The following is a 12622-nucleotide window of genomic DNA, read 5'->3' on the forward strand; positions in this document are numbered from 1 at the left end:
AATAATGCAGTCTTGGGAGGCATGTATACATAATATAATGCCTTCATTATACACAGCAGCATATTTGGAGGGGGTGCTAAAATTAATTTTACTTTTGAGAGAAAATGATTCCTTAGGGCTTACGCTCTCCTTGTTATTACAACATAAATCTGGTATAATGGCAAAACAAAGCATATAAAAAGAAGGTTCAAGGGAGGATAGAAAAACATTACTTCAGTCTGCGGATAATCCCATCAGATAAATAAAGAGAAAAACAGTAGTTTCCTTTTTAATTGTTTATTAAGATATAAAGCAGGCACATGAATATAAGAAACGTGTGCACTAATAGGTCAGCTCTCAACAAAAAAATCCACAGCAAAATAGTTGATATCACTCAAATCCAAACTCAATTACAGCAAAAGACAAACTGTCGAAATGTTTAGTTGTACAGGAAAATAAAATAAAAAGAAATCCACCTAACAGATAATCATATCTTTCACTGCCAAAGATCACAGATGTCAAACGAGCAAAACAAATTTCAGCTCGAGACCAGAACAGCAGAGTGTCAAAGCCTCTGAACAACAATGCACCTCAATGTATGACTGGAGAACTCCTGCTTTTTACCTGAAGTTAAAAAGAAAACAAACTCTCTCCCGTTTCATTTTAAAGCTCCAACTCCTGGCAACTTGATTCTAGTTTTCTATATAGATTGTGCCCGACATAATACCTTGATTAGTGTTCAAGCTTAAGGACAAGGAAAAAATAAGCAGAGTTTAAAGTAGAAGAAATCCCCTCCCTTCCTTGCTGATACGTCTAAGCAGTGGAGAGAAACATATTGATCCCTTCATTTGAACACATCTTAAATCGTGGAGGTGTTTGGTCTCATTGACAGTTAATGAAGCTTGTCGGCTTTGGAAAGAAAAGACTCTGGGTCTTCTCGTTGTTTAGCCCACTGGGTTCTCCCAGTCTCTCAGGAGGCCAGGCCAATAAACAAAGTCTGACCAAGTTATGCAGCAAAACAGAAGGTTGGGGGGAAATACTCAGTTGCCTTTGGTTTGCTGCAAGGATACATAAAAACAAAAAACTGAAAATACAATGAATTTGAGATGTTTAAATTATAAAGAAATGACATTTACCAGTACAGGGGTATAAATCATTCAGCACAGAACATATGTTTTCTTTAGACTTATTTGAAGCATGTATAGTGGCATAACAATGTACGTATAAAGTTAGAAAAAGGTACACATGGAAAAATAGTGACTTTGGTTCCTTATGCCTGAACCAAAACACATTTAAAATATTACCAGTTAGCCCAGCACATCCAAATGAACTAGTTATTCCTCAAGTAAAAAAAAAGCTAACAGATTTTGCATAGTACATATTTGCAGTACAGACGGTATTTTTGCCATAATCAAACATTGTAGTGAAAAACACCAGCGACCCAACAGCCTTATTATAAAACTGGTTAGAATACAAAATAACCAAAAGCCTTATGGAATTAGCTCTTATTATATCTATGAAATCCAGTCACCTTCCTTCCATCAACATGAAATAAAACATGGGAAATATATTTGTTTTAATGCATTAGTCAGTTTGATTTCGCTCTATCTGTATTTTCCAAAGGAGAGACAGTTATTGCTACAGACTAGAGCAAATCCAAACGTATGGAATAGAAACGAGGCAGTGTAGGAATATAATGGCCGCCTATGCAAAAGTGGAACAAATAGGATAAAACCTTTTCTTTTAGATAGAATGACAAGCTATATCTATATATAAACTCATTGGTCAATATGTGTGTTCTCTTGACTGAAAGGGGAGTCTAGATGCTATCCATGGCCTTGAACTCGCTGAGAGCCTGCACGGGGTTGATGTGCTTCTTCTGAGAGGACCTCTTCACCCGGTTGGTCTGGTCGTCCTGCTTCTCTCTCTTCACCAGGGGCTTCTTCTCGGGGGCTTTCATCTTCCAGGAAATGGCCGGCATATTCAGGGCCTCCATGTTTTTGTTCTTCTGGTACTTAGTAGAGGCAACGTAGGAGGCCTTGACGGTGGACACGACTGTGTTCATCAGATTCTTTGCGGCCTGAATGAGAGACATGGCGCTGTCCAACTGTGGAAAAGACAGAGAAACGGTTAGCCTTGGAACATTGTAAAAATAACCTGACATTTTTTCTTTTATTCACACCTTTTTGAATGAATGTAAATTGAAAATGAAAAGTTTCTGTCCTTTTAACCTTTTCCAATTTAATGAGAAACAATGATTAACAGAATAACTAACCAACCAACCACAGAGTTGGTCTGGACTAAGAACAGATGTGAGAAATTTGAGAATATGGAAAAAGGTCACTCTAATTTAATCCCCACAATTGAATAGGCCCAGAGACAGTGGTGACACTTGACTTCAAGAGTTGGAAGCACAGGCTCATTTCAGCCCTACAGAAAAGAGGGTGGAAATAATGATTTCCTGCACACAAAGGTAACCTATCTTAAACATCAGAGTGGCAAGTAAGTAGTTCATTCATGCTCCAGGGTTCTGTAAACACTGGCCTTGTTCAGTGAGCTCAAAAAGGTTAAGAAACAGTTGGCCAACAATAGTCCAGCACAAGGAAAGCCATTATTTCTGTTATCTGTTTATTTGATATAAAATATAAGCTGCAGATTACAGTGCCGAGAATTAATCATTAACTAATCACAAGCAACAGCCGATGCCATTAAGTCTTAGTATTTTTAATTTATGTGGGCATTGCCGGATAATAAAACTTTAGAAAGTAGCCAATGCATTCTATTGATTTAATTATGTTTCTGCCAGAAACTTCCTTGTCAACAATTGCAATCCTGTTTCCCTCATTGCTTCTAACCCAAAATACTCTGTGTGTATCCTTCCTTCAGGAACAGACTGCATTTCCTACTTACATTAAAGTTGAACCCCTTTGTGCGAATCATTTTGAAGCTGAATTGCTGCTACCAGCCCCACTTCCATTTGAACTCTTAAGATATTTTTACAATGAAGATCACATACATACTTGTCCATGGTTTAGTTCAGTGATTATCAACCTTTTTAGAGCCACGGTTCATTTTTTACATTAAATAAATCCTGCGGAATATTAACAACCCAAAATGACACATTGTAGCTTTATACAGCAGAATTATATTTAATGAGAGTCTCTCAATTTGGCTACGAGTTCAGCTGGTAAGTAACTAGCTTTGAGAGCTCTCTCTTTGTGGTTTTTCTCATAACAGCTACCCATTTCTCAGTTTGTTTACGCAGGCAGAAAAAAAAATGGTCCGTGTTGTTCTTTTGAAGTGACAGGTGTTTTGTTTGGAGTTGACGATTAAGCTTCCTTGGGAACATGGCATTGTTGGATTTTATTTGCAGCAAGTAAATAATATTTTTTGGACTGATTTAGTGAAATTGGAACATTTCCCACGGCGATCTCTTACTGGTTGAAATTCAATAGTTTAAAAAGGTGTTGAACTTACCCCGGAGACGACCAGCTCTCCTCCCAGGTTCTGCACCTCAGCCTTGACCTTGCTGCAGATGTTGAGCTGGTGGCAGTACAGGGCGATGCGCTGCAGGTAGGCCAGCAGGTCCTGCTTACAGGTGGAGTCGGGGCACTGCGAGAGAGAGAGAACAGGCGTCAACACGTGTGCACATCACTTAGTATGTGAGCATACACAGGTTTGTGGTTTCAATGCTACCTGCTTTTGCTGGTTGTACAATGAATCAATTTTTGGAACTCGCTGCTACTACTCAATGTGAATATTTATGTGATTGTACAGACGCCATGATCTCACACTTTATCAAGATGAGTTAGTAGCAGTGTGACAGGTAAGGTAGACACCCACATTAGGGCCGCGCTCAGAGCCAAAATGACAAACGTACGCCCACAACTTGGTAGATTGATAACTCATCTTCACAGGGTTAAGCACGATCAAGTCACACAGCATGCCAATTCTATTAGGAGGAAAACACGGCTGTCAATCAATTACCTTTGGGTAACAGTTTTAATCTGGTGTGAAGTTTTTTTAGAAACAAAAATACATGATCTGAAGTGTTAACAGCACCCTGGTTCGCAGATGAGTAATGTTTTCAAAATGTAACAAAGTCATCATCCCACCTCCTGTCACTAATGTGGGCTCTTGCCTTCAACCCGACAACAAGGTGCGAATTAAAGCGCAGCACTGGAGAAGCACTCTAACCGGCTTCAATAAATACAATTAGTACTCGGAGGAAACATGCAACGGATCCGAGCTTAAATTGTGAAAGAACAGAGACTATGGACTCAAAACCTAGTCCAAAAAGCCTCTTATTCCCAACCATGCATTGTAATATTGCCAAAAGTCAGCTGGGATCAAAACAAAATACATTGGAGCCATAAAAAAATCCATCAACTTCAAGAAATCCCAATAAATTATAAAACCCACTTGAAAGTGGCAGCATGCAAAGAGCTCCACAAATGCATTTCGTTTAGCATTGGCAATCCTTTTGAATTATTTCATCTCATCATAATTAGGACTCGAGCCCTGCCTTTAAATACCATTTCCAATCTCTTTCCTAGTTTGCTAAACAAGCCCCCTGCCAGCATGTTAATTAGGACACATTGATGGGTGTCTGATGCTTTGCATCCGATTGTAGATCTCAGAGACACGACACTAAGGATATGTCAGCGATGATCATTACATTAGACGGACTTCGTTACAGATAATCAGAGGCTGGCAGCTTTTCACACTCACTAAACTAACTCTACCTGTGAAAAGCACTTGGGTGACCTTGGGTGTTTCTCAATCGCGAGTACGCTTGCTTGGTAGCACATGTCTGCCGAGCATCTTGCTTCAGAAGCGAGGCAAGAATACTTCCTGGCATTCGGAAAACGAAGTGTGGAACACGCTAGCAAGTGTGCAGGTGTGCGTCATATGAGAGGCCCCGCCTTACATCTTCCGCCACAGATTTGGGGAAATTGGTCCGTGCGCAAAGCATTGTGGGGATTTTAAGACCGCGGAGTCTACTCATGTGCAGCCTCGATATTTCTCCAAACGGAGTACGCCGGGCTCGGTAGATTTCCAAGTATACTGGAGATTGGAACAGTACTTCGGCGGCACTCGATGACGTAGTATGCTTGAAATAGTGGCTCTGAAGCAGCTTTACTCGCGATTGAGAAACACCCCATGTCTGTGAGCAAGCCAAGAGAAAATACTGGCTCCAAAGTCCAGTATTTGCAGGTGCTTGGCAGTCTGAAGGAGGAGTCCTTTGGCAGAGCTTAATTCTGAGTGCAGGGAAAAAGGTGAAAGGGAGGTAATAGCAGCCAATCTTTTTAATTGATAGAATCTCTGCAGAGAGGAAAATGTTGAGGTCAGTGCTGACAAACACTTGTGTTTGCATGAGTCTAGACAAACTCAAGAGGCTTTTTGTCTGGATATAACGGAGCGTATGACACAGAGTTGACATCTCTCAATAATGACCGCTATTATCGTGCACTAAATCCACACAGGGCGAGGAAACCCCAGATGTCGTTTCTCTATGCAAACGAAGGAAACTAAAATATCTTTGCTATCAACATTTTACCACACTTCAAAGAGTCTAGGACTTATGATGCTTCTAATCCTGCTGAGCGCGTCTGTATCCCTGGTGGGTGTGTAGAGCGCTCTGCTGAATACAGTGCACACACTCCCAGAAACACAGCCATGCATGCATCTACACACTCTCCCCAGCCAGCACAACTGTGCCCCTTTGTACACATCATACCTCAGAGCGGCGGGGTGCTTTAGTAGGAGGACGAGAAAGTGAAGCACAAATAAAAGCAATATTCTTTCAACGTATTCAAGCACATATTTAAGGTCAAACAAATCCTACGTAAACCATTCAAAATGATGTCTTTCCTTATGGAGAGCTCTAAAGATGTCCTCTGACAGTGTTAATAAAATGGACCTTAAGCCTTCTCTGTCACTAGCGTCCACTGCTGATTAATAGAGGGATGGGCTGAGGAGAGAGGAGGGAAATGTAACAGTTGGCATTCTATTAAAGAAGGTATGCAAGAGGAGATGAGGGGAAAGAGAGCTGGAGGGGATGATCATCATACATGGCTGAGAGACTAGAGAAAATGGGAGTGGGAGGAAGTGTTTTCTTTTTTTTAAAGAGAGAGGAAAGAACCAGAGAAAAATAGGTAGTTGGAGAAAAAGACGAGGATGAAGAATGAGCCAGAGGGGAAACAGCATGGAGGAGTAAATAAGGGGGCTAAATCCAACTGGGGAAGCTGGACGTACACAGGAGGATTCAACTGTAGTCGGGGGGGGGGTATAAGCAAGTGAGAGAGAGCGGGAGCAGTAGCACAGACCTGGGATGAGGCTGAATGCAGCAGCCATGCTAATGAGGGCTCGGGGAAGTATTCAGACGGCTGAGCGCAGGGCACTGTGAAAGCATCACTTGTGCTCGTACTCAGCTCAGCTGCTGGCTTCACTCAGCACTCAGGAAACTCTGCAAAGGCTGCTCTGAGTGTGACATGTGCATACAGAAGTTGCACAGAGAAGAGACAAGAACACCTTGGATTGTTTTGGGTAATGCAAATAGAAGCACTGCGTGTGATTAAGCAGCGCGCTGTTCACAAGCTGATACCTGCGCTGTGCTACAAACCAGATGTCTCAGTAGGTGACTCAAATCGCACAAAGAAAACCTTTTTGTTCCTCTGCTTTTAAACTCAACGGTATGAATAATTAAAAGTGCAAATAATAAATGGGGCATATAATGTGGGTGTATTTGTTCACTTATATGTTAATGCTCTGCCGGTTGTGCTAACACCATAACCGTGCAGTCATGTTGAAAATCACATCTATCCCCACTATTCAAACAATTCATTTCCGTTTCACAAAACAGAATTTGCTCTGGTGTGAAAAAGAGAAGGATCATCGCTCTTGTTCCCGGTGAGCGATGCTCTCCTCTAATAGTGACTTCCACCATTAGAGCCCATCATTGTAATTTTTTTCCTCCCGTCGTCTCCGGCTGCTGCTGTAAATGTTCCTGAGGCCTGATGATATAGCCCCTGTGCTTCTCCCTACATGCTGTGTGGCCAGTTATGGCCTGGGACAGCTAACCTTGCTTGGTCAGCTACTATTGAGAGATGGCAGAAAAGGGAGAGAGGCACTGGAGACTTCCACACAAGACTCAGAATATCTTTTAAACTAATAGAGAAGGTGAGTCACCTTCTTTCAAAAGCAGACCGCAGTAAAAGGTAGAAATGTCAACGTTTCTTGTTGTGCTCGCCTTCTCACTGCTGGCTTTAAGTGCCTTTTCCAAAAAATAAATGTAAAAACATTAAAGTTGAATCAAAGGGTAGCTCATTATTATTCTTATTTGCTAATTGAATGTCTTAAGCTCTATATTCATGATGGTTTTACTTCTAGCTGTGTGTGGGTTGTTCTATTTAGCATTTCTTGGCATTTAAGCTATTGCTTAAGAGCATTGTTTTTCTCACTTCAGACTAAGTACCACTTACTTAATATAAGACAACTCCCCAAATGAACAAAAGAATAAATCTGCTGCCAAGAGTAACCAAATTACAAATAACAGTCAATTGAAATGACGAATAGTCAAGAACATTTAAAAAAAAAGATTTCTAAAATACCAGGTTTATCAAATGAATAATTCTGCTGTGACTCATTTGTTCGCCTTCAAAAGCAACATTTTCACTGTGGTCAATATGAACGGTTGAACAAAAAACTAACAACCAATTTATCTGATAATATATGAATTTAAAATAAAAGTTGGTTTTGATATTGAAAACAACATGTATGCTACTCTCTACTGGGCTAGAAGGCATTTTGAGAAACACTGTATTTGGACTTTAAAGTAAGTCATTGTATTTCATCAGATCTACTCACAGACCACTAGGATTACTTTCCAAAAGTCTGCTCTAGAGAAGCACTGACTGAACCAAAAACATATTTTTCACTTAACAACAGACCGCCCAACAAAATAAAAGGAAATGAGGCAATAACAATGACAGAGCAGGATGTTGAACAAAAGGATTTCACTGTGCTACGTGCTGGGTAATGTGCATGATATAAATGATGATCAGGAAGGTCAGGTCCCATCATTGGAAATGCCATGCAGTTCCGCTGAATTCTATTAAACAGAGGCAGAGCCACTGTGCTGCTGCTTCCGCCCGGACTGACCTTTCAGGACGATCACCCAGAGGAAATGCCAATTTCCAATATTTACTGACAAGGCAGCATCCTAATGTGCCGCTGCCGGCGACCTGTTGGTTGGTGCTCCAGGGCGGTAAACACAGAGGCCTTTTCTAATAACTTTAGTTTTTCAGTCACTCCCTGTCATGAGAGAATTGATACACCCACTGTTCTCAGTTCCCAGTGAGGTGATTTTGAGGGTTTTTGCTTAGTGTTTACATTCAATGCCTGTTGCTTTATCCTCTAGACCAGGGGTGTCAAACTCAAATACACAGTGGGCCAAAATAAAAAAAATGGGTACTAGTCGAGGGCCGGACTGGTTCAATGTTTATTGCAGAACTTATTGAAATGAACTTATTGCACATATTAAACTTGGAACTAATGGCGCGTTTCCACTACAGCGCGGAGCACGGTTTAAGAGGGCTGTGACGTCAGCGGCCCGTCTTTGGTTGCGTTTCCACTTGGCCTAGTACCGGCCGGCGGGTCCTAATTCACAGTTTTTCTGGCCTCATAAAATCGTGGTTCTAGGGCCAGAGACAACGAGGCTGAGTCGGGCTGAGTATGCTAAACTAGAGAGAGAATCGCTGGCAAGGGGGCAACAACTACAACAAGATGGACATATTTGACCGTGATTTAATTGTAATACACGTTTCAAAATGATGCCGAAGTAACAACATACTGATACCGGTTAGTAAAAACCATGAATTAATGCTTTGTCAAGTCTGCAGACAGACGGCAGGCGAAAAACCTTTTAAAATGCGTGTTTTCTAAATGGAGATTGGCTAAGCTAACGCAGTATATGCTCCGACCGTCCACACTCACAACAACGGCCTATACAGACATAAATAAAGCAGCGACTGTATTCGCCATGACACAGGCAGTCTGTGGTTTGTACTTGTTTAACTTTTGTCTAGTTTCTGAACATATATGAAGAGCTGTGAGCTCTGAGTGCTAACAGCTAACGGCTGTGTTGTTTTTCTGAGGTTCTCATTGAAGATGACGTCACGGCTCCGCCTACACTGCGTTACTATAGATACTACCCCAGTTCCTAAACTGTAATGGAAATGCGCCATAAAGTGAGCCAGTCCTAACGAGGCCCAGCCATACCGAGCGAGGCCGAGCGAGGCCGTGTAGTGGAAACGCGCCATAACTAAGCTTAAATTATTGCCTATAAAAACAACATTAAACATTAAATTATCAGTTGTATTAATTTCTTATGGCTCTATCTGCAGCTTTTCCGGAGTCATTTCTTATGATTACATAACAGCTTCAAAAAAACTATTTCCCTCAAAGAAAAAAACATGCCCTGTTGTCGCAAGAAAAAAAGTGCAGAAGGAAACATCCATTGAAACTCAGTTTGCTGCTCGGTGATGCTAGTTCAAGCCAGACACTTGGCATCTCATCTTGGGTGCAAGCTCATCAATGTTTGGGGTCAGGCTCTGAGCTGAGGAGATCCTCAGGATGGAGTGAAGGTGTGCGTGCAATATACCGGCAGGCCAGATCTAATAGTAATTAGAAATGATCCTGCGGGCCGAAATTAAATCCACCACGGGCCGGATTTGGCCCCCGGGCCTTGAGTTTGACACATGTGCTCTAGACCTTGGCCTGGTTATTGGATAGCTAGAGGCAGTACAGCTTAACAGCTAAAAATATATGGTTTTATTTTCACAAGTTTACCAATAACTATGCCTTCACCGTATAAATCCCCCCCATATCATAACTTAGTGACAGCCCAATTTTGTATCCTGCCAAAGTTAAAAGAAAACCTCCAACAAATACAAAAACCTTCATTCAGGCCAGCTTCACCGTGTTGTGTTGCTGGATTGTTTTATAGCTTGAAGGGAAACCAAAACCTTAGACCAGCCGGCACGATGATGCTTTACTGCTCTGACATACTAAACATCTACCGGGGGAAAGGGTCAAACAGACATTTGTGTGCATGTGTGTGCGGTACAGGGTTGTGGATAATCTACAGTGCCTGAGAAAAGAGCTTTAGGTTAAGCCACAGGGAACCTTTATCTGCCATTACACCTCTAAACTGCCACAGGGGTTGCAGGGACGCAGAGATATACGTATATAGGTTACAGTGTGGCGAGTGCCAATGGTCAAAATAGTGTGACAGATATAAGGAAAGGTTTGAAGAGATACGGAAAACAAAGCACTGGAAAGACCAGTCTGTTACTTTAGGCAGAAACTGAAGAAGAGGATGGGCAATGCAGGGATAGGAAACTATTCCAACCTTTAATCCCGCCACGCTTCAAAATGAACACACTATAAAACAAGAACATTTTTATAACAGAATATAAAATGTGGAAACTGTTTTACCGCTGGATCAAACCTTGAACTTCCTTTCAGAACTCTGAAGAAGTTGAGTGTGCTGGTGTTTGTTGTGCACAGCCTAATTAATGGGCATTACAGTTAATGTGCTGTACATTAGATTTAGTCTGTCTGGTGCTGATTATGTTACCGTTGATGGCTAAATATAAATCTGCCATGGTTTACCAATATCAATCAAGATCCATTTCAACAGAATGATGATGGCCAGACCTCTCTCCGCACTGCATCTGCTAAAAAGATGCTGCATATTTCCGTGGGGCCAATTCAATCACAGTGGCACTCGGGAATGTTAATGTGACACTGAAGCAGACAGAGTCTGGGTATGACAGGAGAAAATCAAGCTGGGGGCACGCCAAAAAGACCGACTTTGGAGGTAACCAGAGGGACCAATTAAATGTCCCTCATCATTTTTTAATGGTCATACTGCACCTGTCAGTCAGGCGTTTCACTGTTGTACTTGTAAGCAAAACTTATAACTTAACACGGCTGCTACCGTAGACTAAGTGCTAACAGGCATGCTAAAACATTTATACATTCATTCAGACTTTTATTTGGCCTGACCCTTGACTGCTTTTTGGCTCACTTGATTCCCGACTGCTTCACAGCATCAGAAATGCTACTGCAGGTTGACTTAAACTAAGGCGGCACAAAACAATGAATTCAACAGTTATACGCTATTTCACAACCACACTGATACGAACTCTATGTTGGACCTTCAGGATTGACATATCATTAAAATACTGAATTATCGTTGGTAAATGCCTTTCTAATTGATCAATCAGGAGTTGATACATTTTCTCAAACAGCACACAAGGTGGGCTTCCCTCGGTTGGGCTGAACTACAGTTGGCGGAGGGCTGACCCTTGAACTGCTGAGCTGAGAATTTGTAGGCTATCGGGGTAATTTTGCTCCTCCACTGCAGTAGGTAATTTACAGCCCTGTCTGCCGTAGAGCGTCTAGGGCCAGAGCCGGGATTAGACTGTGACCAGCAACAGAGCCCATGGATCACCATAAATCTCCACTGATTGAATGCAAATTGGAAAAGTACACTATGTATGTCAGTATACATCATGAGAAGAAAGCTTGCACAACAAACACACACACAGCAAGCACATGCCCATTCTCTAAATATGCAAGCCTTATTTTATGTGCATGTGTTTGTATGTGTGCATGCAAGTGTTTATGTGGTGAGCAGGCAAGCAGCAGAAATTTATGGGCTAACATAGTGGCTAACACATTTGCATTATAAATCTCAATTACATAGCATTATTTGTTTACCAGCCTGCTCAGATGGAATTCTCATAAGGTGCCCTGCAGAGGAGGGTCATAAATTCTTAATAAACTGCAGTGCAGACCTTTGAACGGCACTGACCTAAATCCTGCAGCTCATCTCTGCACTACACTTATTTCTTTAAACTTTAATAAGGCTCTATTACACATATTTAACTGTTTTTCAGAAACTCCATACCAGACCCTGTCCACCTAAACATCCCAGTTGAACACAATCTGCCTGTAAGAAAACATGTCATGACACGGTATTGCGCAGGCAAATGTGTGTTGAGATGCTGTGCTATCAGTCTGGGACCATCTGCTGATGTGTTTTATATGAGGACTAAACCCTCATAGGCCCTCCAGGCAGAGGCACAGAGCACAAGCGATTAATATGCCTAGGTTAATGAGCAGACCCAGCATTGCCTTTGCTGCTCTGACTGTCAGTGTGTGTGCAGCTTGGTGCTGATTCCCTTAACTACTGCTGCTGGAGTAGACCATTCCAACATGCAATGCCTTTGCTGTAGGAGGGCCTGTGGCATATCCTGCTTTGTTAGAGATATAGCCCTTAATATAAACTGCCTGGGTAAATAAATACATTTTTTTTTTGCCACCTGGCAATTAAACTGCTAATTAAAAGGTGAAGCACTCTTAATGGATGCATTTCTCAGGAGGGATGTTCTGTTCTCAACACAAACACACTTCCCCCTTCTTTCTACCTCTCCTATCTCTCCATCATTCTTCTCCCCGCTCAATGTCCATCCCTGGGAGCCGTGGCTGATGTGTTCCGGGTGAGTGTCGCCTGCTCTGCTAGTGGCTCTGCTTAGAGCGAAGGCTAAGAGGGACAGCTGGATGGGTTCAG

The 12622-nt window shown here is 41.9% G+C and overlaps 1 protein-coding gene across 2 annotated transcripts in view; it reads right to left on the reverse strand.

Moving 5' to 3' along the window:
- Positions 1–260: 260 nt before the first annotated feature.
- ctnna1 (catenin (cadherin-associated protein), alpha 1) overlaps positions 261–12622 on the reverse strand; it is a 76425-nt gene continuing 64063 nt past the window's right edge. The window contains exons 17-18 of one of the 2 annotated variants that reach the window (XM_034121472.1): positions 3457–3591; positions 261–2086 (exon numbers count right to left, since the gene is read on the reverse strand). In XM_034121472.1, the coding sequence (XP_033977363.1) occupies positions 1799–2086; positions 3457–3591 (423 nt within the window). In that variant the 3' untranslated portion in view covers positions 261–1798. The remainder of the gene's footprint in view (positions 2087–3456; positions 3592–12622) is intronic. The other variant, XM_034121471.1, reaches the window with a different exon arrangement.

Source organism: Trematomus bernacchii, unplaced genomic scaffold (genome assembly GCF_902827165.1).
Source record: "Trematomus bernacchii unplaced genomic scaffold, fTreBer1.1, whole genome shotgun sequence".
In the NCBI taxonomy this organism is placed as follows: Eukaryota; Metazoa; Chordata; class Actinopteri; order Perciformes; family Nototheniidae; genus Trematomus; species Trematomus bernacchii.